Here is a 25,049-nt window from a genome sequence, read left to right on the forward strand (position 1 = left end):
GTCACTGCCTCCTGTTGGTCCTAGTTCCACCTCTGAATCTCCATAGAATAAGTCTAATGGTGCCTCTTTTAAGTGACAATCCTCTAGCTATTTGAAGATAAACTGTGATTTCCCTTTGAATCTTACTTTTCGGGCTGGACGTTTTCTTTTACTGATCTGGTTTCTGAATCCTTGGCAGTTCTGCTCATTTTCCCTTTTCGTTTTGGGGGCCAGATCAGAGTAAAAAGGTCCAGGTGAGAGCTGTCTAGTACATAGTTAAGTGATGCTTAGACAGTGTTAGTTCAGCCTGAGATTTCAGTGGTTTTCTCTGAAATCACTCCTGAGTCTGCAGTAACTTGAAATTCCTCCGTCTGTTAATGAAGCAGGGCTCTACCATCCTGCAGTTACTTGTGCAATTTGAATCTTTTAGAAACCAAAGGTTTATATTTGTTTCACTTGATCTTTGCCAAAAGGCCAAGAAGCAATTGTTTGTATTTGTTTCTGTTAAATTTTAACAGTGTCAATTGCGGCTCCTAGTTCTTGCCTCTCAACATCTATTTAATCTTTGAGTCACTTTCTCTCAATTTTACATTGTCTAATAACTTGATAAACATGCTTTCTCTGTCTTCCTTTGGATTGCTAGCAAAGTAGTGAATCAGGACATTGCTCCAAGCCTTGTGGTCTTCCTCTGTGTCAGTTTTGGTTCATGCATTTGCAGCCTGGGCTGGTATTCATATCTGAAGCCTACATTTTTCTCTCATCTACAAGGGATTATAAGACTCTGTCAGATACTTTAAAATAATCAAAATATTCTCTGTCTGGCATTTCCCAATAGGCTACTCTTGTTATTCCTATCAGACAATGAAAATGAGGTTAATTTTTCATGCCTTATTCTTAGTGAAACCTCAGTAGCAGTCATGTCATTCTAAGTATAATACATAGGGAAATACGGTAGTTGTGTACTCATTGGTTGCTTCTCATTTGTGTGTGGCCTGACTGGGGATCAAACCTGTGACTTTGGCATGCTGGGACCAATGCTCTATCCAGTAAGCCACCTGGCCACGGCCATCTTGCCTTGTTCTTACAACATTATCTATATTATAACAGGATGAAATAAAACATAGTATAACCAGGACAGAGCAAAAATGAGAGTAAGAAAGATAGTGAAATTAATATATAAAATGCATTTTGTAGTATTTTCCTATTTAAAAATTGTAATTTACTCATATACTTGAGAAATTTTATATAAGTTACACTGTTGATAATATTTCAGCTTAATTTAGTTTAAGAAAATCTGACTGGAGGCATTTGTTGAATATACTATTTTCTTTGTACAAATTTAGAAGCAATCAAGTTTGGTGACAGTTTTAATAAATTGAGATGTTCAACTGTGACATCTGTCAGTTGGCTTCTAAATCTGGTTTGAATCACCTAGAATGGTTCAGCATCTGAAAATTTGACTCTGCTGAACTTTAGGGTTTAACTTGCTAGTTGCATATCATTTGAATCCCTAGATAGTGATTTTCAACCTTTTTTATCACAGTGCACACATAAAGTAATTACTAAAATTTTGTGCACACCAAAAAAATATATCTTTTGCTGGTAGGACAAAAAAGAATGGGTATAATTTGATTCATTCACACTGGACAGCTATTGTTGTTTTGACTGTTGTCATTTTTTAATTTGACAATCTAAGGGAAAAGAGATCAGTGCTCCTGACTAAATAAACAGGTATTGCATGTTTTAAAAATTCTCGCAGCACACCAGTTGAAAATCTGTCCTAGATAAACTTAAGAGTCTCATATGACCCATAGTCATGTGTCAATCTTATATTGTGAAGCTAATGTCTAACCACACTTAGTTATGGTATTTGGAGCTTGCCTACTCATAATATTAAAAATAATTTCAGAGAACTGAACAAAAAAAGAAGATAGTACCAAGTAAAAATAAATCATGACTAGCTTGTTACCAGGAAAATAAGAGTCTAAAAATGTCTTAGACAGCTTGTTGACCTGTGGTGGTACAGTGGGTGGAGCATTCAACCTGGAGTGCTGAGGTCGCTGGTTTGAAACCCCGGGCTTGTCCAGTCAGGCACATATGGGAAACAACTACTGCGAGTTGATGCTTCCCACTCCTCCTCTCCCCACCTTTCCCTCTCTCTTCTCTCTAAAAATCAATAAATAAAATCTTAAAAAAAAAAGCCTTAGCCTGGCCAGGCAGTGGTGCAGTGGATGGAGCATGGGACTGGGATGCAGAGGACCCAGGTTCGAGACCCCGAGGTCGCCAGCTTGAGCACGGGCTCATCTGGTTTGAGCAAAGCTTACCAGCTTGGACCCAAGATCACTGACTTGAGCAAGGAGTTACTTGGTCTGCTGAAGGCCCACGGTCGAGGCACATGTGAGAAAGCAATCAATGAACAACTAAGGTGTCGCAACAAAAAACTGATGATTGATGCTTCTCATCTCTGTCCATTCTTGTCTGTCTGTCCCTATCTCTCCCTCTCACTGACTCTCTCTCTGTCTCTGTAAAAAAAAAAAGTTCAGAAAAAAGCTGCGGGCTCATCTGGTTTGAGCAAAGCTCACCAGCTTGAGCCCAAGATCGCTTTTTATTTTTTAAGTGGGAGGCAGAGACAGACTTCTGCATTCACCCCAACTAGAATCCACCCAACAAACCCCCTACTAAATAATGCTTTGCCTGACCAGGCGGTGGCACAGTGGATAGAGCATCAGACTGGGACTCAGAGGAACCAGGTTCAAAACCCTGAGGTCACTGGCTTGAGCGCGGGCTCATCCTGCTTGAGTGCAGTACTCCATTCCTTATTTTTATTTCTTTGGTTTTTAAAATCCAAAGATAATCTGGGTTTTTTTGTTTGTTTGTTTGTTTGTTTTTTAATTTTTATTGATTTTAGCAAGGAAGGAAGGGAGGGAGAGAGAGAAAGCAAAGAACATTGATCTGTTCCTGTATGTGCCCTGACTGGGGATCAAACCAGCAACCTATGCGCTTTGAGACAATGCTCTAACCAGCTGAGTTATCCGGCCAGCACACTTTATTCCTTTTTGTTGCCAGATAATATTCCAACTGTTTATTCTTATAGGTTGTGCCAACCATTTTGGAGAAATTCAAAGAAAAGAAGCCTCAAGTAGTACAAGCCCTGCAGGAGGCAATTGATGCAATCTTCCTTACTGTGAGTTGACAACATGAGTTTGTGCTTTTGTCTAAAGTAGACTTTGTTAATGTGATGTTTTGATTGTTCTTTACAGTTGAGAAAAGCTCATTGACCACATTTTATTTCTAAAGACCACACTACAGAATATCAGTGAGGATGTTTTAGCAGTAATGGATAATAAAAATCCAACCATCAAGCAGCAGACGTCACTTTTTATTGCAAGAAGCTTCCGCCACTGCACTGCCGCTACCCTGCCTAAGAGCTTGCTAAAGCCCTTTTGTGCTGCTCTACTTAAGGTATAGACTCTGTGAAATTGGGGGAATACCTTATGTCTAGGAAAGATTTTTTTCCCCCTACTAATTATGTACAGTGATTATTTGACTTTCAGACTGTAGGTTATAGTCTTTTGAGAAACTTTGGAAACTGAATCCAAATTCTTGTATTATGTTCCTATCCTTGAAGCATAAGTTAGCTTTATATTTCCACTAATTTGTAACTGTTTTTTGTTTCTTACATGGCCCATTTACTGGTGTTCAGTTGAATCAGGCATTGCAATTTAGAGTTTTTGAAGATCTTTTGAATGTGAGTCCTTTAAGATAGAAGGTAGAAGGAAAATGAAGCATTTACATGCTGAATGGATTATCAGAAGTTTCCTTAAGCCAAAATAATTTTTGAAAGAGTGTTAATTGGCAGGAGGAAAGCTATACATAGGTTCAGTGAATTGTAAAAGGCAAATTCTTCTTCCAACAATTAGTCTGATTTGAAATCAGTAATATGTAAAGTACCATGTATTGAGATCATTTTGTTTACTTCTGGACTATAGCACATCAATGATTCTGCTCCTGAAGTCAGAGATGCTGCATTTGAAGCATTGGGTACCGCTTTGAAGGTGGTTGGTGAGAAAGCAGTGAACCCATTCTTAGTTGATGTGGACAAACTTAAGCTTGATAGGGTAAGTCAGTATTAAATTATAATTAAACTGAACAACAGTGTATTATGGTTTTATTTCAATTTTGTCCTGTTATATTAAGATAGAAATGCTGATATCAACTAATGAGATTTATTTCATCACCATTGGTAGTTCAGACCTAGAGTTTGAAAACATAGCTTTTTAAGATTTAATTAATTAATTAATTAATATATTTTTTTGGTGGCAGAGACAGGGAGAGTCAGAAAGAGAGACAAATAGGGACAGACAGACAGGAAGGGAGAGAGATGAGAAACATCAGTTCTTCATTGAGGTTCCTTAGTTGTTCATTGATTGCTTTCTCATATGTGCCTTGACTGGGGGGCTACAGCAGACCGAGTGACCTCTTGCTCGAGCCAGCGACCTTGGGCTCTAGCTGGTGAGCCTTGCTCAAACCAGATGAGCCCGCACTCAAGTTGGCAACCTTGGAGTCTCGAACCTAGGTCCTCCACATCCCAGTCCAACACTCTATCCATTGTGCCACCACCTGATCAGGCTGAAGATTTAAATTTTATCCCAAGTTGCAATGCTCATATTAATAGAAATATCCTTTAACTTATAACAAAAAAATAAAGCTGAAAGGCCTTTATCTGTAAAGGTGAAAACAATGTTTTAAGATAACATTTTTCTAATATCTGGAAAATTAATTTTCTAAATACTAATGTCTTTTATCAAAATGTGATTATTATAATTCTAATTTATATAGAAATAAAATGTAAGAAAGTCTAAATAATTGATTCTGGTTAAAAAGGAAACTTCTCTCTTTGAATTCTCATAGGCTTGTGGTTTAAACCAATGTTTTTTCACTCATCCAGTCTGTGGACCCAATGGTTATAGACTCTATAATCTTCATACAGCAACAGGGTGGTTAAGTCTTTTATGGACCAGCACAAAATTTCTGGTGGACAGGTTCCTGGACTGGGTGATTGAAAGACACTGGTTTAAATGATCTGTTAAATAATAAGGTAGGCCCTGGCCGGTTGGCTCAGCAGCAGAGCGTCGGCCCAGTGTGTGGAAGTCCCAGGTTCAATTCCCGGTTAGGGCACACAGGAGAAGCACCCATCTGCTTCTCCACCCCCCCCCTCCTTCCTCTCTCTCTCTCTCTTCCCCTCCCACAGCCAAGGCTCCACTGGAGCAAAGTTGGCCCAGGCGCTGAGGATGGCTCCATGACGTCCGCCTCAGGCACTAGAATGGCTCCGGCCTCAACGGAGCAACGCCCCAGAGGGGCAGAGCATTGCCCCCTGGTGGGCATGCCAGGTGGATCCTGGTCGGGCGCATGTTGGAGTCTGTCTGATTGCCTCCCCACTTCTAACTTTGGAAAAATACAAAGAAAAGAAAAGAAAGATAAATAATAAGGTAGTGATTGTGTTTCAGAGTTGGGATTAATGATGTTCATCTTTATTTCTCCAGATCAAAGAATGTTCAGAAAAAGTAGAGCTGGTGCATGGTAAGAAAGCTGGACTGTCAGCTGAAAAGAAGGATTTCAAACCTGTTCCTGGAAGGGCTGCTTCTTCAGGGGCTTCAGGAGATAAGGACACAAAGGACAATTCAGTACCCAAACCAGGACCCTTAAAAAAGGCACCTGCTACTAAGGTGAAGAGACTTGGAAAATATGGTTAAAAATTAGAATTTATATAAGGTAGGGTCTGAATCTCAGGTTCATGGTTGTCCTTTTGATATCATTTCATTTGGGAAATGAACTCACTGCCCCATTCAAAATATGGCAGAACATCTGTTCATGAGGACAGAGTATTCCAACAATACATTTGGTTATTTGAAACTTTAATAGAGACCAAAACGGTAATGGAAGGACAGGAGTACATTTTAAGGGCTCAGAAACTATATCATTAAATAATGAAATAAAATGTGGCAAGGCACTTAACATGCATAACATCACCACTGCCATTTTCCTAATAATACTGCTGAATTGCATCAGAGTCTCTTTACCAGTCCAAGTCTGTCTTATTACCTTTGTATAGTGTACAAGAGGGGAAAGTGCCCAAGGGCAAACATGGCCTTCCTTTAGTGAATACTTAGTCCATAGGACTAAGCATTTAGTTATCTACTACAGATGCAAAAAGTTTGATTCTCTTTCCCCACCCTAAACCCAAGTATAGAGTTAGAGGAAGAGAACTGACTTAGTGAGCATCACTTTGTGAAACATTTTACCTGCATAATCTCATTTAATCACTATAACAACCCTTGAGATACATGTTTTATGACCATGTTTTCCCAAAAAGAACTAAGACTCAGCAAGATTAGTGTCCTGCACAGGCTCTTATAATTCACTCTGATATTTTTATTTGTTTGTTTACTATGTCTCCCCACACAGTATTGTAAACTGTAAAGGATAGACCTTGTCACTGCTTGATTCCCCCATGCATAGAGAAGCTCTGGCATATAATAGGAACTCAACATATACTCGTTGAATGACTAGAGCTACAGAACTGGGGTGTGACCAGGTGTCTCTAGCTACAAAGTCTATGTACTTCCTTTCATATTATGCTCTCTGTTCAGCATTCTAGTACAGGATGCTGGCAGCTCTTTTCTCCTTTCTCACCAGCTCCTGTCACTGGACAATGACCTGGGCCCTTGAGACCTTTTCTTATCTTGCTGAACCTGACTTTCTTTTATGAGGAATTCTTTTTTTTTTTTTTTGGCAAGAGAGACAGACAAACTGGAAGGGAGAGAGAGTGATGAGAAGCATCAACTTATAGTTACATATCTTGAACAGGGGGCTCCAGCCAAGCCAATGACCTTGGGCTTCACGCCAGCAACCTTTGCACTCAAGCCAGAGACCATGGTGTCATGTCTGTGATTCCACGATTAAGCTGGTGACTTCGGGGTTTCAAACCTAGGACTTCAGTGTCCCAGGTCGACGCTCTATCCATTGTGCCACCACTGGTCAGGCAATGAGGAATTCTTTAAAAAAAAGAAAAACAGGTGGGGAATGGAGTGGCAACCTGCTTCAATTTCTCTTTTGAAAATGTAGTTAGGACATATCAGTGAGTAGTCCTACTAAGCCATAAAAGAAGAAAAAAAGATTTATTAATCAAGGTACCTCTTGATACAGAGAGTGCTATTACAGGAAAGGATCCAGAAGAGGTATTCTAGTTAATCAGAGATTATAGAATTTTCTATTTTTGGCATTAGAAGGCAATTAAGTCTCTTATTATGGGTTGTTATGAACAAAATCATACTGCTTATAATAAACCAGCAAGTATTAGAAGTTCCATGTAATTAAGCCAGCATTTCAGTTTTCCTAACTGCACCTTGAAAGCTTAGACCATGTTCAAGATAACATTAGTTTCAAAACAGGTATTGATGTTGAAGACAGTTTTGTCTTCTGTCATTTTATCTTTTCAGGTTTGGGCATGCTTAACAAATACCCAAAATAGGTAGAATGAATGATGTGAACAGTGATGTGTGTTGCCATATTAATGTTACTACCATTGACTATGTTCCTTGTGATAAACTGCTGTTTTCTTGTGACCTTTCAAATCTGGGGTGAGATAAGTTTAAATCAATATTTAAATAAAATATTCACAGATAGAAAGCAGTGGGTACAGTAAAAAGTATGACCAGTTAAAATTTATTCCAGGATTTCAAGGATGGTTGGATAGTACTATTACAAAATGTACTAAATTTACAGATGACAAGAAATGCAATTGCAGACATTTAAAAGAAATATAATAAATTTTAACATATCTTTTTTTTAATAAATTTTTATTAATTTTAATGGGGTGACATCAATAAATCAGGGTACATATGTTCAAAGAAAGCATATCCAGGTTATCTTGTCATTCAATTATATTGCATACCCATCACCCAAAGTCAGATTGTCCTCCATCACCTTCTATCTGGTTTTCTTCATGCCCCTCCCCTCTCCCTCCCTCTCCCTCCCTCTCCTCCCCCCACCAACCACCACACTCTTGTCCATGTCTCTTAGTCTCGTTTTTATGTCCCACCTATGTATAGAATCATGCAGTTCTTAGTTTTTTCTGATTTACTTATTTCACTCCATATAATGTTATCAAGATCCAACCATTTTGTTGTAGATGATCTGATGTCATTATTTCTTATGGCTGAGTAGTATTCCATAGTGTATATGTGCCACATCTTCTTTATCCAGTCATCTATTGATGGGCTTTTTGGTTGTTTCCATGTCTTGGCCACTGTGAACAATGCTGCAATGAACATGGGACTACCTGTGTCTACGTAGCAATGTCTCTGAGTTTTGGGGGTGTATACCCAGTAGAGGGATTGCTGGGTCATAAGGTAGTTCTATTTTCAGTTTTTTGAGGAACCACCATACTTTTCTTCCATAATGGTTGTGCTACTTTACATTCCCACCAATAGTGAATAAGGGTTCCTTTTTCTCCACAGCCTCTCCAACATTTGCTATTACCTGTCTTGTTGATAATAGCTAATCTAACAGGTGTGAGGTGATATCTCATTGTAGTTTTGATTTGCATTTCTCTAATAACTAATGAAGATGAGCATCTTTTCATTTATCTGTTGGCCATTTGTATTTCTTGCTGGGAGAAGTGTCTGTTCATGTCCTCTTCCCATTTTTTTTTTTTGATTGTTTGTTTGTTTGTTGTTGAGTTTTATGAGTTCTTTGTATATTTTGGATATTAGGCCCTTATCTGAGCTGTTGTTTGAAAATATCATTTCCCATTTTGTTGGCTGTCTGTTTATTTTGTTGTCAGTTTCTCTTGCTGAGCAAAAACTTTTTAGTCTGATGTAGTCCCATTCATTTATCTTTGCCTTTACTTCTCTTGCCTTTGGAGTCAAATTCATAAAATGCTCTTTAAAACCAAGATCCATGAGTTTAGTACCTATGTTTTCTTCTATGTACTTTATTGTTTCAGGTCTTATATTTAGGTCTTTGATCCATTTTGAATTAATTTTAGTACAAGGGGACAAACTGTAGTCAAGTTTCATTCTTTTGCATGTGGCTTTCCAGTTTTCCCAGCACTATTTTTTGAAGAGGCTTTCTTTTCTCCATTGTGTGTTGTTGGCCCCTTTATCGAAAATTATTTGATCATATATATGTGGTTTTATTTCTGGACTTTCTGTTCTGTTCCATTGGTCTGCGTGTCTATTTTTCTGCCAATACCATGCTGTTTTGATTGTCGTGGCTCTATAATATAGTTTGAAGTCAGGTATTGTAATGCCTCCAGCTTCATTCTTTTTCCTTAGGATTGCTTTGGCTATTTGGGGTTTTTTATAGTTCCATATAAATCTGATGATTTTTTGTTCCATTTCTTTAAAAAAATGTCATTGGAATTTTGATGGGAATTGCATTAAATTTGTATAGTGCTTTGGGTAATATGGCCATTTTGATTATATTTATTCTTCCTATCCAAGAAAAAGGAATATTTTTTCATTTCATTGTATCTTTTTCAATTTCCCTTAACAATGCATTGTAGTTTTTGTTACATAGGTCCTTTACATTCTTTGTTATGTTTATTCCTAGGTATTTTATTTTTTTTGTTGCAATCGTGAAGGGGATTATTTTTTTTAGTTCGTTTTCTAATGTTTCGTTGTTGGCATATAGAAAGGCTATGGACTTTTGTATATTAATTTTGTATCCTGCAACCTTACTGTATTGGTTTATTGTTTCTAGTAATCTTTTTGTGGAGTCTTTGGGTTTTCGATGTATAGGATCATATCATCTGCAAAAAATGAAACCTTTACTTCTTCTTTTCCGATACGGATGCTTTTTATTTCTTTATCTTGTCTGATTGCTCGGATTAGAACTTCTAGCACCATGTTAAATAAGAGTGGAGAGAATGGACAACCCTGTCTTGTTCCTGATTTAAGGGGGAAAGTCCTCAGTTTTATGCCATTTAATACGATGTTAGCTGATGATTTATTATATATGGCTTTTATCATGTTGAGATATTTTCCTTCTATATCCATTTTGTTGAGTGTCTTAAACATAAAGTTGTGTTGTATTTTATCGAATGCCTTTTCTGCATCTATTGATAAGATCATTTGGTTTTTGTTCTTTGTTTTGTTGATATGGTGTATTACGTTAACCATTTTACGTATGTTGAACCATCCTTGAGATTCTGGGATGAATCCCACTTAATCATGATGTATTATTTTTTTAATATGTTGTTGTATTCGATTTGCTAGTATTTTGTTTAGTATTTTAGCATCTGTATTCATTAGAGATATGGGTCTGTAGTTTTCTTTATTTGTACCGTTCTTGCCAGGTTTCAGTATGAGGGTTATTTTGGCCTCATAAAATGTGTTTGGAAGTATTGCTTCTTCTTCAGTTTTTTGGAAGACTTTGAGTAGAACAGGAACCAAGTCTTCTTTGAATGTTTGATAGAATTCACTAGTATAACTGTCTGGGCCTTGACTTTTATTTTAGGGGAAGTTTTTAATAGTTTTTTCTATTTCCTCCCTGCTAAATTGGTCTGTTTAGGCTTTCTGCTTCTTCATGACTCAGTCTAGGAAGGTTGTATTGTACTAGGAATTTATCCATTTCTTCTAGATTGTTGAATTTGGTGGCATATAGTTTTTCATAGTATTCTACAATAATTCTTTGTATATCTATGATGTCTGTGGTGATCTCTCCTCTTTCATTTTGGATTTTGTTTATATGAGTCCTTTCTCTTTTTTCCTTGGTGAGTCTTGCCAAGGGTTTGTCAATTTTGTTGATCTTTTCAAAGAACCAGCTCCTTGTTTTATTAATTTTTTCTATAGTTTTTCTGTTCTCTATTTCATTTATTTCTGCTCTGATTTTTATTATTTCCTTTCTTCGGCTGGTTTTGGGTTGTCTTTGTTCTTCTTTTTCTAGTTCCTTAAGGTGTGAAGTTAAGTGGATTACTTGGGCTCTCTCTTGTTTGTTCATATAGGCCTCAAGTGATATGAACTTCCCTCTTATTACTGCTTTTGCTGCACCCCAGAGATTCTGATATGTCGTATTGTCATTTTCATGTGTCTGTATATATCTTTTGATCTCTGCGCTTATTTCTTCTTTGACCCATTCATTTTTTTAAAGTATGTTGTTTAGTTTCCACATTTTTGTGGGTTTTTTTCCCTCTTTTTTGCATTTGAATTCTAGTTTCATGGCTTTATGATCAGAAAATATGCTTGGTACAATTTCAGTTTTTCTGAATTTGCTGATGTTATTTTTGTGGCCCAACATATGGTCAATTCTTGAGAATGTTCTATGTACACTAGAGAAAAATGTATACTCTGTTGCTTTGGGATGAAATGTCCTGTAGATGTCTATCATATCCAGTTGCTCTAATGTTTCGTTTATGGCCAATATATCTTTATTGATTATCTGTTTGGATGAATGATCTAGAGCCGTCAGTGGTGTATAGATGTCTCCAAGTATGATTGTATTTTTATCAGTTTTTGTTTTTAGGTCAGTAAGTAGCTGTCTTATATATTTTGGTGCTCCTTGGTTTGGTGCATATATATTAAGAATTAAATGTCTTCTTGATTCAGTGTCCCCTTAATCATTATGACATGACCATTTTTGTCTCTGATTACTTTTGCTGTCTTGTAGTCAGCATTATTAGATATGAGTATGGCTACACCTGCTTGTTTTTATCCTGTTGCTTAGATGTGTTTCTTCTAGGCAGCGTACAGTTGGATTTTCTTTTTTAATCCATTCTGCTACTCTGTATCTTTTTATTGGTGAGTTTAATCCATTTACATTTAGTGTAATTATTGACACTTGTGGGTTCCCTATTGCCATTTTATAAATTGCTTTCTGTTAGTTTTGTATCTTGTTTGATTCTTCTCTTTTGTTTTTCTATCATTTTTGTTTGGTTGTATTCCATACTTATTTCCTTCTGTTGCTTCCTTTTTTAAGTCATGTGCTTCTGTGGTGTTTTTTTTTCAGGGATGGTTACCATTAAGTAATGAAAAGGTTACCTACCATGTTCATTGTAGTACACTATCATATGAGTGCTTCTGCACTCCATCATCCTTTGCTACTGTTAATCTCTGTCCTCTCCCCCCTTTTTTTTTTCTTTTGTCATAGTTTAAATTTGGTTTTATTGTGTTCTTGGTGGAGCTTTAACTTGTGGTTTTGTTTTGTTTTGTTCTTTGTCTCTGGTTGGAAAATCCCCCTTTAGTATTTCCTGGAGTGGGGATTTTCTGATGATAAATTCCCTCATCTTTTCTGTATCTGTGAATGTTTTTATTTTTCTCCTTCGTATTTGAAGGATAGCTTTGATGGGTATAGTATTCTTGGCTGGAATTTCCTCTCTTTCAGAACTTTAAATATTGGGGTCCACTCTCTTCTAGCTTGTAGAGTTTCTGCTGAGAAATCCGATGATAATCTAATAAGCCTTCCTTTATATGTTGTATTCTTCTTTTCCCTGGCTGCCTTGAGAATTTTTTCTTTGTCGTTGGTTTGTGCCAATTTCATTATGATGTGCCTTGGAGTAGGTTTGCTGTGGTTAAGAAAACTCGGTGTTCTGTTTGCTTCTTGAATTTGAGGCTTTAGTTCTTTCCACAGGCTTGGGAAGTTCTCGTCTATTATTTGTTTGAATATGTTCTCCATTTCATTTTCTCTCTCTTCTCCTTCTGATATACATATTATTCTTATGTTATTCTTTTTGATGGAGTCAGACAATTCCTGTAGGGCTTTCTCATTTTTTTTTTTAATTTTTGAGTCTCCTCTCCTCTCTGTTGTGCCTCAAGTTGCTTGTCTTCTATGTCACTAATCCTACCTTCTATCTGGCCTGTTCTATTAGCTAAGCTTGTTACCTCGTTTTTCAGTTCATGAATTGAGTTTTTCATGTCTGTTTGATTTGTTTTTATAGTTTCAATTTCCTTGGTAATATATTCTTTGTGTTTGTTGAGTTGTTTTTTGAACTCCCTAAATTGCCTTTCTGTGTTTTCTTCTATATCTCTGAGTATTTTTAGAATTTCTATGTTTTTAAATTGCTTGTAGGCTGGTGGCCCACCTCTGTCATTTAGCTCCAAGGTTTCCAATATATTAAATTTTTTTCCATAGATTTTTCCTCATCTATCTGTGCTACATCTGTCTTTTGTATCCATGATATTCAATTTCCTTTTCCTTAATGGCATCTGAGGGTGGTTTTCTTAATAGCACTTCATGTTCAGTGTGTGGGACTTCCAGATGCTCCAAGGATAGATTTTTCTGTCACTGGTTGAAGAACTTGTTGAAATTTTGGGGAGAGGTATCGGGAGCGCTCCTCACAGCGCCATTTCTCTGATGTCACCCAATTTTAACATATCTTTGTGATAAAAATTCTTAGCCACATAGAAATAAATACTTTGACAAGATTAAATATATATAAGTCTACAGATAGGAATAGAATAGCAAACCAGAAGTCAATATTATGCTTAATAATGATGAAATATTAGAATTATTACTATTAAAGTAAGTAAAACACAAAAGTGCCTGCTGGTACCATTATATGCTCGACAGTTAGACAAAGGAATAAAATAGAGGTGTTAATACGAGGAAGGAAAGACAAAATTAACATTTTTATAGGTCATATGATCATATACTTAGAAAACTCAATAAAGCCAACTGCAAAACTACTAAGACAAAAAGATTCAGTGAGATGGCCATCTTCATAACTAGAGCACTCATTCTGCTATAACTGGGGTACCTTGTGATTAAGTATTGAATACATGTTATAAGTTAGCAATCATCCTTTACTATTATAGGTAAGATTTAGAGGCATCAAATGTTAATTCTCAAATTAATCTGTAAATGTATATTTCCAGTCCATCATTTTTATTTCATTTATTTCATTAGCTCATTCTGAGTTAGAGGTTCTTAAAATGGGGCCTACAGTTTCCCCCAGGAATGGTCTTCAGAGGTCTGTATGCCTTTGAAACTGCTAAAGTCTGTGGGCACCACAAATAGGGGTGGTTTTTGTTTTTGTTGGTTTGAGTTATCCCTCTTTTTAAAAAAAATTTTTATTGAGGTTTAATTCAAATACAACTATATTAGTTTTATGTCTACAACATAATGATTTGATATTTGTATTGTTAGATGATTGTCACAATAAGTTACCATACATAGTTACAGTGATTCCTCATTTCAGTTAAATTTTCAGGAAGTCTGACCAACAGAAGTTGAAGAATCACTATTGTAAATCCTGAAGTGGCTTATGTTTTTAAATTGCTTGTAGGCTGGTGGCCCGCCTAAGAAGGGGAAACCAAGTGCCCCGGGAGGCACAGGGAGCGCTGGAACCAAGAACAAGAGAGGATTGGAGGCCAAAGAAATAGTGGAGCCTGAGCTCTCGGTCAGTATTACACAGTGTATCTCAGGCTCATAAAACCATGGAACATCAGTATCTGTGAGAAGACTTGAGTTGTCCTTTGCCGACTTCTACCACATACAGTTATTTCATACTTTTTAGCTTCTTGAAACTGCCTCAGAGGAACTTTTCTCTTTACAGTACTAAAATAGAAGCCTCAGATACCACAGCATACCTATAGGAGTGCTCTTGTATGTTTACATTCTTGCCATCTGTCTCCTTAAGCAGTTTTTAACTTTAATGGTTTGTATCTTACAGATTGAAGTATGTGAAGAAAAAGCTTCAGCTGTCCTTCCAGCTACCTGTATACAGCTTCTAGACAGCAGTAACTGGAAGGAAAGGCTGGCCTGTATGGAAGAATTCCAAAAGGTGGGTGCGTAGAGACAAGTGGGAAAGAAAATGACTTTCTGTAGAAATGATGAAATTGAAAATGAAAGATTTGTCCTATAGCTGTGTTTTATCAGCAGTAAACATATTTCAGGGTGTACTTGAAGGTGAGGTGGGGGCTTTTTTGTTTGTTTTTTAGCTATGTACTGTTTATGTTTCAACATCTGCTACCTATGTTTCTATAAGTTCATAACTTAATACTTACCCAAGAAAATTAGGTTTATTCTCAGTTATAAGGTTTAGCTACATTTTATTATTTTAATATTTGTTTTTTAATATTAGTAGGCAAACATATCTCTCCACTCAAACCACCCCTCATCCATTTCTGTTTTCTTCTTTGTCATTGGTATTCTTGAAAGAACAGACATTATTACTTGGTGTGAGTAGCTCTTCTCAAAAATCTGTGTCAGGCCTGACCAGTTGTGGCGCAGTGGATAGTGTCAACCTGGGATGGTGAAGTCCCAGGTTCAAAACCCCAAGGTCACCAGCTTAAGCATGGGCTCATTGGCTTGAGCAAGAGGCCACTGGTTCAGATAGAGCCCCCCGGTCTAGACACATATGAGAAGCAATCAATGAACAGCCAAAGTGACGGAAATACGAGTTGATGCTTCTCATCTCTTTCCCTTCCCATCTGTCCCTGTCTCTCTCTCCCTCTCTGTCTCCCCGACCCCATCTTATGCACTAAAAAAAAAAAAAAGAGTCTGTCAGAAAGGAGTATGGTAGTCCGTTTTGGCATCTACACTGTGCTTCTACTGAGGAAGGGTGGTGAGAAACTGGAAACACACTGGGACTTGAGGCAGCAAACCTGGCTTCCAGCCCAGCCTCTGCCACGTGTTGGGTTTAGACCTGAATTCGTGCATCTTTGAAATTTAATGCTTAATCACTTCTAACCTACCCTACTTTTATGTATTTTAAGAAAATCAAATAAGTCAAAATATTAAGCAGTTTCTGTCACACACTGGGCAAATAAAAACAGTGTTACCATCACTTTCCTTGGATCAAATTATTTGTGAACTCCTAAAATGTGAAAAAAAAGTTTCAATAGTATTAATATAATAACCATATACCAAACATCCAATTTAATAAACAAAGCATTTTAAAAGAAATTATATAAGTTCCCTCTATAACCCTCTTCACTTCCATTCCCCTCCCTTCTTCAGAGGTAACCACTTAACTTGATTTTGTTATCTACTGTTCCCTTGAACTACTCACTACCTCTTAACTTTTATTCTCTGGTTTTATTTCAAGGCTGTTGAACTAATGGACCGAACTGAAATGCCATGCCAAGCATTAGTGAGGATGCTTGCTAAGAAACCTGGATGGAAAGAAACTAATTTTCAGGTACCTTTAACTGAAGATTCACTGTCTTTTATTGAACTAATTTCCATCACATCACTGTATGAAGTAATAGATACAGTTTTGGTGGTGATTTTAGCTTTTTATTTTTTAATCAGAAATGTGCCATCTAATTTTAAATGAATGAATGTGTATTATTTGTGTAATTTATATATATGCTTTTCCTCCTTATTATTTAGGCCAGAAGTTCTTAATCTTTCCATATTCAAAGGAGGGATAAACAGCTTTTTTTGTTTAGATAAAAAATAAATGCAGTTTTTAAATTGTCAATGAAAAATTCCCAGTGTATTTAACTAATTAACTGGTTATAGAAATGAAATTCAGCAGTACTGTCATTTAATCTAAAAAGTTAGGTGTATGTAAAAGAAAATATAGGAAAGTGAAAAAGGAAGGACACTGGGAAAAGAGTTTTCTTTTCTTCTAGAGATACATAGAGCTCTTGCAGAAAACAATTTTTTTTTATGTGTGTCAGACCTCTTTTTGGCACCCTGCTAGTCTCTTTTTTGCTTCTTTTCTACAACCTCTTGTTCTCTGTTGGATCCTTAGCTCCCTCTCAGTGTGCTCCTCCAGCACTGGTTACAGCACCTCATCCATACTGTCCAGCTTTAGGAAAGCTTCCTATGTCAGAAGGTTCTCAAACTTCCCTCTTTATGCAGCTGCTCAGATAGGTGAAAAACCACCTGATTTCAGCTAATACCCTCCTGTGTGTTAGATCCCTAACAAGGGGCAATTTTGTTTATTTTTTTCCTTTACAACAACTTTATTGAGAGTATAAAACTAACCGTTTTAAAGCGTACAATGCAGTGGTTTTTAGTATATTCATATAGTTCTGCAACTCCTGTCACTATATAATTTTAGAATATTTTCATCACTTTCCCCCACCCCAAGAAAACCCCATACCCATCAGTGGTCACTCTGTTCCTTCCCAAATCCCCACCCCCAGTCCCTTGGCAACTATTAACCTACTTCCTGTCTCTATGTATTACTTCTACTGGACATTACATTTACATAGAGTTATATATTGAGTAGCCCTTTGTTGTGTCTAGCTTTTACTTTGCATAATGTTTTCACTCTTCATCTATATAGGAGTATTTATCAACTCTACCTTCTTTTTTATTGTTAAATAGTATTCTGTTGTATGCATATACGTTTTATTTACCCATTCATTAATTTTCATTGTTTCCACTTTTTGGCTATCATGAATAATGCTGGAATGAACATTGTGTACTCTTTTTTTGGTGTGAAGCTCTTTTGAATTCTCTTTGATATATACCTAGAGGTTGAATTGCTGGGTCAGATGGCAGTTCTGTATTTAACTTTTCTGAGGAACTGACAAACTGTTTTCCAGAGTTGTTGCACCATTTTATATCCATACCAGCAATGCAAGAGAGTTCTGGTTTCTCTACATCCTAGCCAACATTTATTACTTAAATATTCAGGCAGGACAAAAGGACATATTTATGGGCAAAGGGGTCTCAAGTCCCATATATCTGCCATCATTCTATTTACATCTTTAAATTGTATACCAGTTTTCTTTCTTTCACTTAAAAAATCTATAAATTCTTTAACTCTTAAGTCTGCTGTGTGTGTGCATGAGGGTTATAGTTTGTGAGCAACTATATTATGTATTTCAAGATGTCTATTCACGCCTGACCAGGCGGTGGCGCAGTGGATAGAGCATCGGGCTGGGATGCGGAGGACCCAGGTTCAAGACCCTGAGGTTGCCAGTTTGAGCGCGGGCTTATCTGGCTTGAGCAAAAAGCTCACCAGCTTGGACCCAAAGTCACTGGCTCAAGCAAGGGGTTACTCGGTCCGCTGAAGACCCGCGGTCAATGAACAACTAAGGTGTTGCAACGAAAAACTGATGATTGATGCTTCTCATCTCTCTCCATTCCTGTATGTCTGTCCCTATCTATCCCTCTCTCTGACTCTCTCTCTGTCTCTGTAAAAAAATAATAATAAAAAAAAAGATGTCTATTCACTACTATATACAAATAATCATAAAAGGAGAATATAAAAATTAAAAGTTTCAATTTATAAAATGTCTACATGGTAACATTTTTAATATTTTAGAGCATTGATTGGTTTGTTTTCTTTTTTAGTTGTCACTTAGCTACTTTAATTGATAACAAAGGATAAAAATTATTTTGTTTCTTTGTTTAAAATTCTGATTTTAGTTTGGTTATGTTCTCAGCTGTCCTTAACTGTGTTATATCTTCATGCTGCTATAAGAATAAGTACATAGCCCTGGCTGGGTTGTTCAGTGGGTTCAAGCATTGTCCTTATACAGCAAGGTTGTGGGTTCTAACTCCAGTTAGGGCAATACAAGAATCAACCAGTGAATGCATAAATACATGGAACAACAAATCAATGTTTCTTTCTCTTTCTGCGTCTCAAATTAATAAAAATAAGTACATAAAAAATGTCTTTGGCTCACTTCATAACTTTATGATAACTTGATCCTTGTTCAGGTGATGCAGATGAAACTTCACATAGTTGCTTTAATTGCCCAGAAGGGAAATTTTTCCAAAACTTCAGCCCAGATTGTCTTGGATGGCCTTGTAGATAAGATTGGGGATGTGAAATGTGGGAATAATGCAAAGGAGGCTATGACAGCAATAGCTGAAGCTTGTATGTTGCCGTGGACAGCTGAACAGGTTAGTGACAGAGCTTTCTTTCCCCGTTTTCCCAGTTTTTTTTTCCAAAGTTTAATTTAAGGTTACTAATTAAGCTTAGTTCGTTTTCTCAAGTAAAGCTGTTTTTGATACTGCATTTTTACTTTTACCTTTCATAATACATTTTTGCATGATAATTAAACTTTAACTTAGTCAAGAATATCTATTAAAGATGAGAATAATTTTCTAAGACCTGGTTGAGTGATCACTATAAAAAGTTGTTAACACTCCTGAATGCTTTTAATACTACTGTCACTTATCTCATTTTCTTGTGAAGGTCAAGTATTTCATTCCTAAAGTCATTCTTGCAGTTCTTTTAGCATCAGAAAAATCATGTTTCATCCACCCTCTGTCATATGTCATGCTGTATTTCTATGAGAAACATGAGAGAAAACACAATTCTAGTTTGGTTGGTTGGTTTTTTTCTCCTGCTGTAGGTTATGTCAATGGCTTTCTCTCAGAAGAATCCCAAGAATCAATCAGAAACTCTGAATTGGCTATCAAATGCAATAAAAGAATTTGGTTTTTCTGGGTAAGTCAGGAAGAAAAATCCAGTTCCAAATAAGTAAGTGTTTTGCCACTCTCTAACTGGTGATTATGTTTGTTGTAGCTATCTCTGCTTTTTTCTGAGAAACCAGAACTAGGTTACCTAATTTATATAAAACAAGTCTACATTTGCTCCTCAAGAGTCTATACAGCCTGACCAGGCAGTGGCGCAGTGGATAGAGCGTCGGACTGGGATGCGGAGGACCCAGGTTCGAGACCCCGAGGTCACCAGCTTGAGCGCAGGCTCATCTGGTTTGAGCAAAAGCTCACCAGCTTGGACCCAAGGTCACTGGCTCAAGCAAGGGGTTACTCCATCTGCTGAAGGCCCGTGGTCAAGGCACATATGAGAAAGCAATCAATGAACAACTAAGGTGTGGCAGCGAAAAACTGATGATTGATGCTTCTCATCTCTCCATTCCTGTCTGTCTGTCCCTGTCTATCCCTCTCTCTGACTCTCTCTGTCCCTGTGTAAAAAAAAAAAAAAAAAAAAGAGTCTACACAGCCTGACCAGGCAGTGGCGCAGTGGATAGAGCGTTGGACTGGGATGCAGAGGACCTAGGTTCAAGACCCTGAGATCGCCAGCTTGAGCGCGGGCTCATCTGGTTTGAGCAAACAGCTTGGACCCAAGGTTGCTGGCTTGAGCAAGGGGTTACTCGGTCTGCTGAAGGCCCACGGTCAAGGCACATATGAGAGAGCAATCAATGAACAGCTAAGGTGTCGCAATGAAAAACTGGTAATTGATGCTTCTCATCTTTCTCTGTTCCTGTCTGTCTGTCCCTATCTATCCCTCTGACTCTCTGTCCTTGTAAAAAAAAAGAAAAAAGAGTCTATACTTTGACTTATGATAGGGTTTCATCCCAATAAACCCATTGTATCTGAAGATATAAGGCAAAATGCATTTAATACACCTAACCTACTGAACATCATAACTTAGCCTACACTACCTAACACATGCTCAGAACAGTTACATTAGCCTATAGTTGGGCAAAATTGTCTAATACAAAGCCTGTTTTTAATAGTGTTGAATATCTCATATAATATAGTATGTATTCCTCTTGCACCAATGTAAAGTCAAAAAATTGTTAAACTGTCATAAGTTGGGGAACCATCTATATTGGTTTGTGTACCTGCATTTTGATATCCACTAACATTAGAGTTCTCTAAGTTATTTTTCCTCAAGTATTAATAACTGTCCTACAGAAAAGTCAATTCTAAGCATTGCTAGTCAAATACATTTGCAAATTATTATATGTAATTGCATTTGTTTAGAAACCTATAGTGAACATTTATGAATTAAAGGCTATCAGAAGTCATACAGTAGAGAAGGTTTTTTAACTTGCTAGTTTTCAAAATTTGTGTATTGAACAGATTTGTTTATTTCATTTAACAAAATTTTATAGAGCTTACTTTATGTTGGCATATGATAAGGACACTGGGAATTTTGGCTAGCCTCTTTTAAACGTGATTAGAAGGGGGAGGGAAGGGATAGACACTGATATTGGAGATACAGAGTTTTGAATACGTTGAAAACCATTAGAGGATTTTGAACAGAAGAGTAACAGGATCATTCTGACTATAGTTGGACCAGATAGTGAGGATCAAGGGCAGAAGCACGGAGACTACTTATTGGGGTAATAGAGTAATCCTGTCAAGAAATTATAGTGGCTTGGCCCGACCAGGCGGTGGTGCAGTGGATAGAGTGTCGGAGTGGGATGCAGAAGGACCCAGGTTCGAGACCCCAAGGTCGCGCTCCAGCTTGAGCGCGGGCTCATCTGGTGTGAGCAAAAAGCTCACCAGCTTGGACCCAAGGTGGCTGACTCGAGCAAGGGGTTACTTGGTCTGCTGAAGGCCTGTGGTCAAGGCACATATGAGAAAGTAATCAATGAACAACTAAGTTGTTGCAACGAAAAACTGATAATTGATGCTTCTCATCTCTTTCCGTTCCTGTCTGTCTGTCCCTGTCTATCCTTCTCTCTGACTCTCACTCTGTCTCTGAAATAAATAAATAAAAGTAAAAAAAAAAAAAAGAAATTATAGTGGCTTGGACATAGTTTGTAAAGGTGGAAGTGTTATGACTCAGAATATATTTTTAAAATAGAACTGAGCCAGAATAGTGGGCATAAGAGAGTGGAGTCAGCATGACTCTGGAGTCCAGGATGCCCTGATCAACTGGAAGAATGATGTGGCTCTTCAAAGAAAGCCTTTTCCAGAGTCTGGGTTCATAAAACTTTATTGAGTGTTTTGTTTGTTTTTAATTCTAAAATGTTATTTCTTCTAGATTGAATGTGAAAGCTTTCATTAGCAATGTGAAGACAGCTCTTGCTGCAACAAACCCAGTGAGTACATACTAGCATGTATAGGAACAGCAGAGCCAGCTTTGTGGTTCTGCTCTGATTTGGAAAATTCTTTTTGTTCTGTCTGCCAGGCTGTGAGGACTTCTGCTATCACCCTGCTTGGTGTAATGTATCTGTATGTTGGTCCCTCTTTGCGAATGTTCTTTGAAGATGAGAAGCCTGCCCTCCTATCCCAGATAGATGCAGAATTTGAAAAGGTAAAGATTTTACAAATGATACTATCTATTGGTGGACTTGAGAAAGCTCATATTAGTTCACTTTAAGCTTTTTTTTTGTATTTTTCTGAAGCTGGAAATGGGGAGAGACAGTCAGACAGACTCCCGCATGCGCCTGACCGGGATCCACCCTGCACACCCACCAGGGGGCGACGCTCTGCCCACCAGGGGGCGATGCTCTGCCCCTCTGGGGCGTCACTCTGTCACGACCAGAGCCACTCTAGCGCCTGGGGCAGAGGCCAAGGAGCCATCCCCAGCGCCCAGGCCATCTTTGCTCCAGTGGAGCCTCGGCTGCGGGAGGGGAAGAGAGAGACAGAGAGGAAGGAGAGGGGGAGGGGTGGAGAAGCAGATGGGCGCTTCTCCTGTGTGCCCTGGCCGGGAATCGAACCCAGGACCTCTGCACGCCAGGCCGACGCTCTACCACTGAGCCAATCGGCCAGGGCCCACTTTAAGCTTTTAACCCTTTAGGACGAACAGTATGCATGTATGTGCTTTTATATGCATAAAGTATCCCTGGGAAGAGTTCCTAAGAAATTGATCACTTTGTCTATTAGGAAGAGAACAGGGTAGCTATGATATAGCATTGGAGATTTTCCCTCTTATATCCTTTGTGCCTATAGAATTAAAAATTTTTTGAATGAATGACCTATTCAAAAAGAATATTAAATATAACACTTTAAAATTTTTTAGTTAAAAAAATGTCCTTTCTTGAATAAACTTTCTAATAGAAATTGCTAAGTTTTGGCAGATTTTCTCTATATTCTCTTGGGCATACAAATCAAAAGATAGCTTCATAATTGAGAAGTCAGATTCTAATAGGTTTTATAAAAATATCTTTGTCATGTAGTCTCAAAATTGGAACCTAAGTAGAAATTAAGACGTACTGTGTAGATACTAGGTATTATGAAGGAATATGAAATTTTGACAAGGCACCTTTCTCCAGCTGGTTTGCTCTCATATCCTTGCTGATTTATTTGTTTGGGTGTAGATGCAGGGACAGAGCCCACCTGCTCCAACCAGAGGGATTTCCAAGCACAGCACAAGTGGTACAGATGAGGGAGACGATGGAGACGAGCCAGATGATGGAGGCAGTGATGTTGTGGATCTCTTGCCAAGGACAGAAATAAGGTAGGTTTGTTGGAAATGGTTTTATTTATTATACCGAATTTTTTTTAATATATTTTTTATTTAGAGAGAGAGAGGGAGAGATAGAAATATTGGTCTGTTCCTGTATGTACCCTAACCAAGAATTGAACCCACAACCTCTGTGTACCAGGACAACACTCTTAACCAACCAAGCTATCTGGCCAGGGCTATACTGGTGCCTTCTCTGGTCAGTCAGTCAGGGGTGATTCTGTGACATAATTATTTTTTATTATCATTATCGTTATTTTTAGGTGAGAGGAAGGTAGATAGACAGATTCCTGCATGTGCCCTAATTGAGATCCACCTGGCAACCCAATCTGGGCTAATGCTCAAATACCGAGCTATTTTTAGCACCTAAGGCTGACAGGCTTGGACCAACCGAGCTATCCTCAGTGCCCAGGGCCACACTGAAACCATCAAGCCACTGGCTGCAGGGAGGGAAGAGGGAGGGGAGGAGGAAGGGAAGCAGATGATTGCTTCTCATATGTACCCTGACCAGGAATCAAACCGAGGACATCCATACACCGGGCTAACACTGTATCCACTGAGCCATTGTCCAGAGTGACAACATTATTTTTTTAGGAGTCTGGAATTAAAGTGTTGTCTTCTGTATTTTCAGTGATAAAATCACTTCAGAGTTGGTATCTAAGATTGGGGACAAAAATTGGAAGATCAGAAAAGAAGGCCTAGATGAAGTGGCAGGTATTATCAATGAAGCAAAATTTATCCAACCGAACATAGGTGAACTTCCAACTGCCTTGAAAGGTCGACTCAATGATTCAAATAAAATCTTGGTATGTAGAACACATGTCTGTTCTTTTTCTCACCTTTTCTCCTTTCAGGGGGTTCCTTTTTAATGTAACCATTGCCAGCAAAAATAAAATGAATGGTTTACTTTTTTTGCCTTGAACCAGAACTAATTTTTTTTTTTTTTTTGTATTTTTTGAAGCTGGAAACGGGGAGGCAGTCAGACAGACTCCCGCATACACCCGACCGGGATCCACCCAGCATGCCCACCTGTTGGCGATGCTCTGCCGCTACCAGAGCCATTCTAGCGCCTGAGGCAGAGGCCATAGAGCCATCCCCAGCGCCCGGGCAAACTTTGCTCCAATGGAGCCTCGGCTGGGCTGCGGGAGGGGAAGAGAGAGACAGAGAGGAAGGAGAGGGGGAGGGGTGGAGAAGCAGATGGGCGCTCCTCCTGTGTGCTCTGGCCAGGAATCCAACCCGGGACTCCTGCACACCAGGCCAACGCTCTTAACACTGAGCCAACCGGCCAGGGCCCAGAAATAATATTTTTTAATTTCTTAAGTGTGCTGCAAGATATGCTAGTATGTGGCAGGTTTAGTAGTCAAATTTTTATAAAGCTCAGATTTGGTGGGGGTTTATTTAGTTTTTTTTTTAGACAAGGACAGACAGGAAGGGAGAGAGATGAGAAGCATCAACTCATAGTTGTGGCTTAATTGTTCATTGATTGCTTTCTCATATGTGCCTTTACTGGGGGGCTCCAGCCAAGCCAGTGTCCTTGGGCTTCAAGCCAGTGACCATGGGGTCATGTCTGTGAGCCCACACTCAAGCCAGTGACCTTGGGGTTTCAAACCTGGGTCCTTAGCATCCCAGGCTGACGCTCTAATCCACTGCACCACCACCTGGTCAGGCTAGATGTGCTTTTTATAGGACTCTAATGTTAAATATCTTTATATAAGATTGCTTGCAATATAAATAAACATGCTTAAATTTGGGTTTTTATGTCAGGATTTTCTTAAACTAGGCTTTATCTTACTTTAAAATTATAAAGCAGTATAATCTCTGGTCTAAAACTCTAATACTCAGATTTTATGAACTATTGATAAAGACAAAGGCCACCACCTAAAAATTATTTGTAATCCAATTAGAGTCACATCATAAAGGGCTGATTTCCCTGTCTCTTAAGTATCCCAGACTTCCTTACTGCATTGACTATATAGCAGCACCTTGCAAA

The 25,049-nt window shown here is 38.1% G+C and overlaps 1 protein-coding gene across 4 annotated transcripts in view; it reads left to right on the top strand.

The window, feature by feature from the left end:
* Positions 1-25,049, top strand: part of CKAP5 (cytoskeleton associated protein 5) — a 122,631-nt gene that overhangs the window by 65,751 nt on the left and 31,831 nt on the right. For all 4 annotated transcript variants that reach the window (XM_066361999.1, XM_066362008.1, XM_066362016.1 and 1 more), the window contains exons 10-22: positions 3,074-3,163; positions 3,277-3,441; positions 3,969-4,097; positions 5,523-5,705; positions 14,264-14,377; positions 14,651-14,761; positions 16,028-16,120; positions 18,607-18,792; positions 19,248-19,342; positions 21,635-21,692; positions 21,782-21,907; positions 22,914-23,053; positions 23,691-23,865. In XM_066361999.1, the coding sequence (XP_066218096.1) occupies positions 3,074-3,163; positions 3,277-3,441; positions 3,969-4,097; positions 5,523-5,705; positions 14,264-14,377; positions 14,651-14,761; positions 16,028-16,120; positions 18,607-18,792; positions 19,248-19,342; positions 21,635-21,692; positions 21,782-21,907; positions 22,914-23,053; positions 23,691-23,865 (1,665 nt within the window). The remainder of the gene's footprint in view (positions 1-3,073; positions 3,164-3,276; positions 3,442-3,968; positions 4,098-5,522; positions 5,706-14,263; positions 14,378-14,650; positions 14,762-16,027; positions 16,121-18,606; positions 18,793-19,247; positions 19,343-21,634; positions 21,693-21,781; positions 21,908-22,913; positions 23,054-23,690; positions 23,866-25,049) is intronic.

The sequence above is a fragment of the Saccopteryx leptura genome, chromosome 1 (assembly GCF_036850995.1).
Source record: "Saccopteryx leptura isolate mSacLep1 chromosome 1, mSacLep1_pri_phased_curated, whole genome shotgun sequence".
Taxonomy (NCBI): domain Eukaryota; kingdom Metazoa; phylum Chordata; class Mammalia; order Chiroptera; family Emballonuridae; genus Saccopteryx; species Saccopteryx leptura.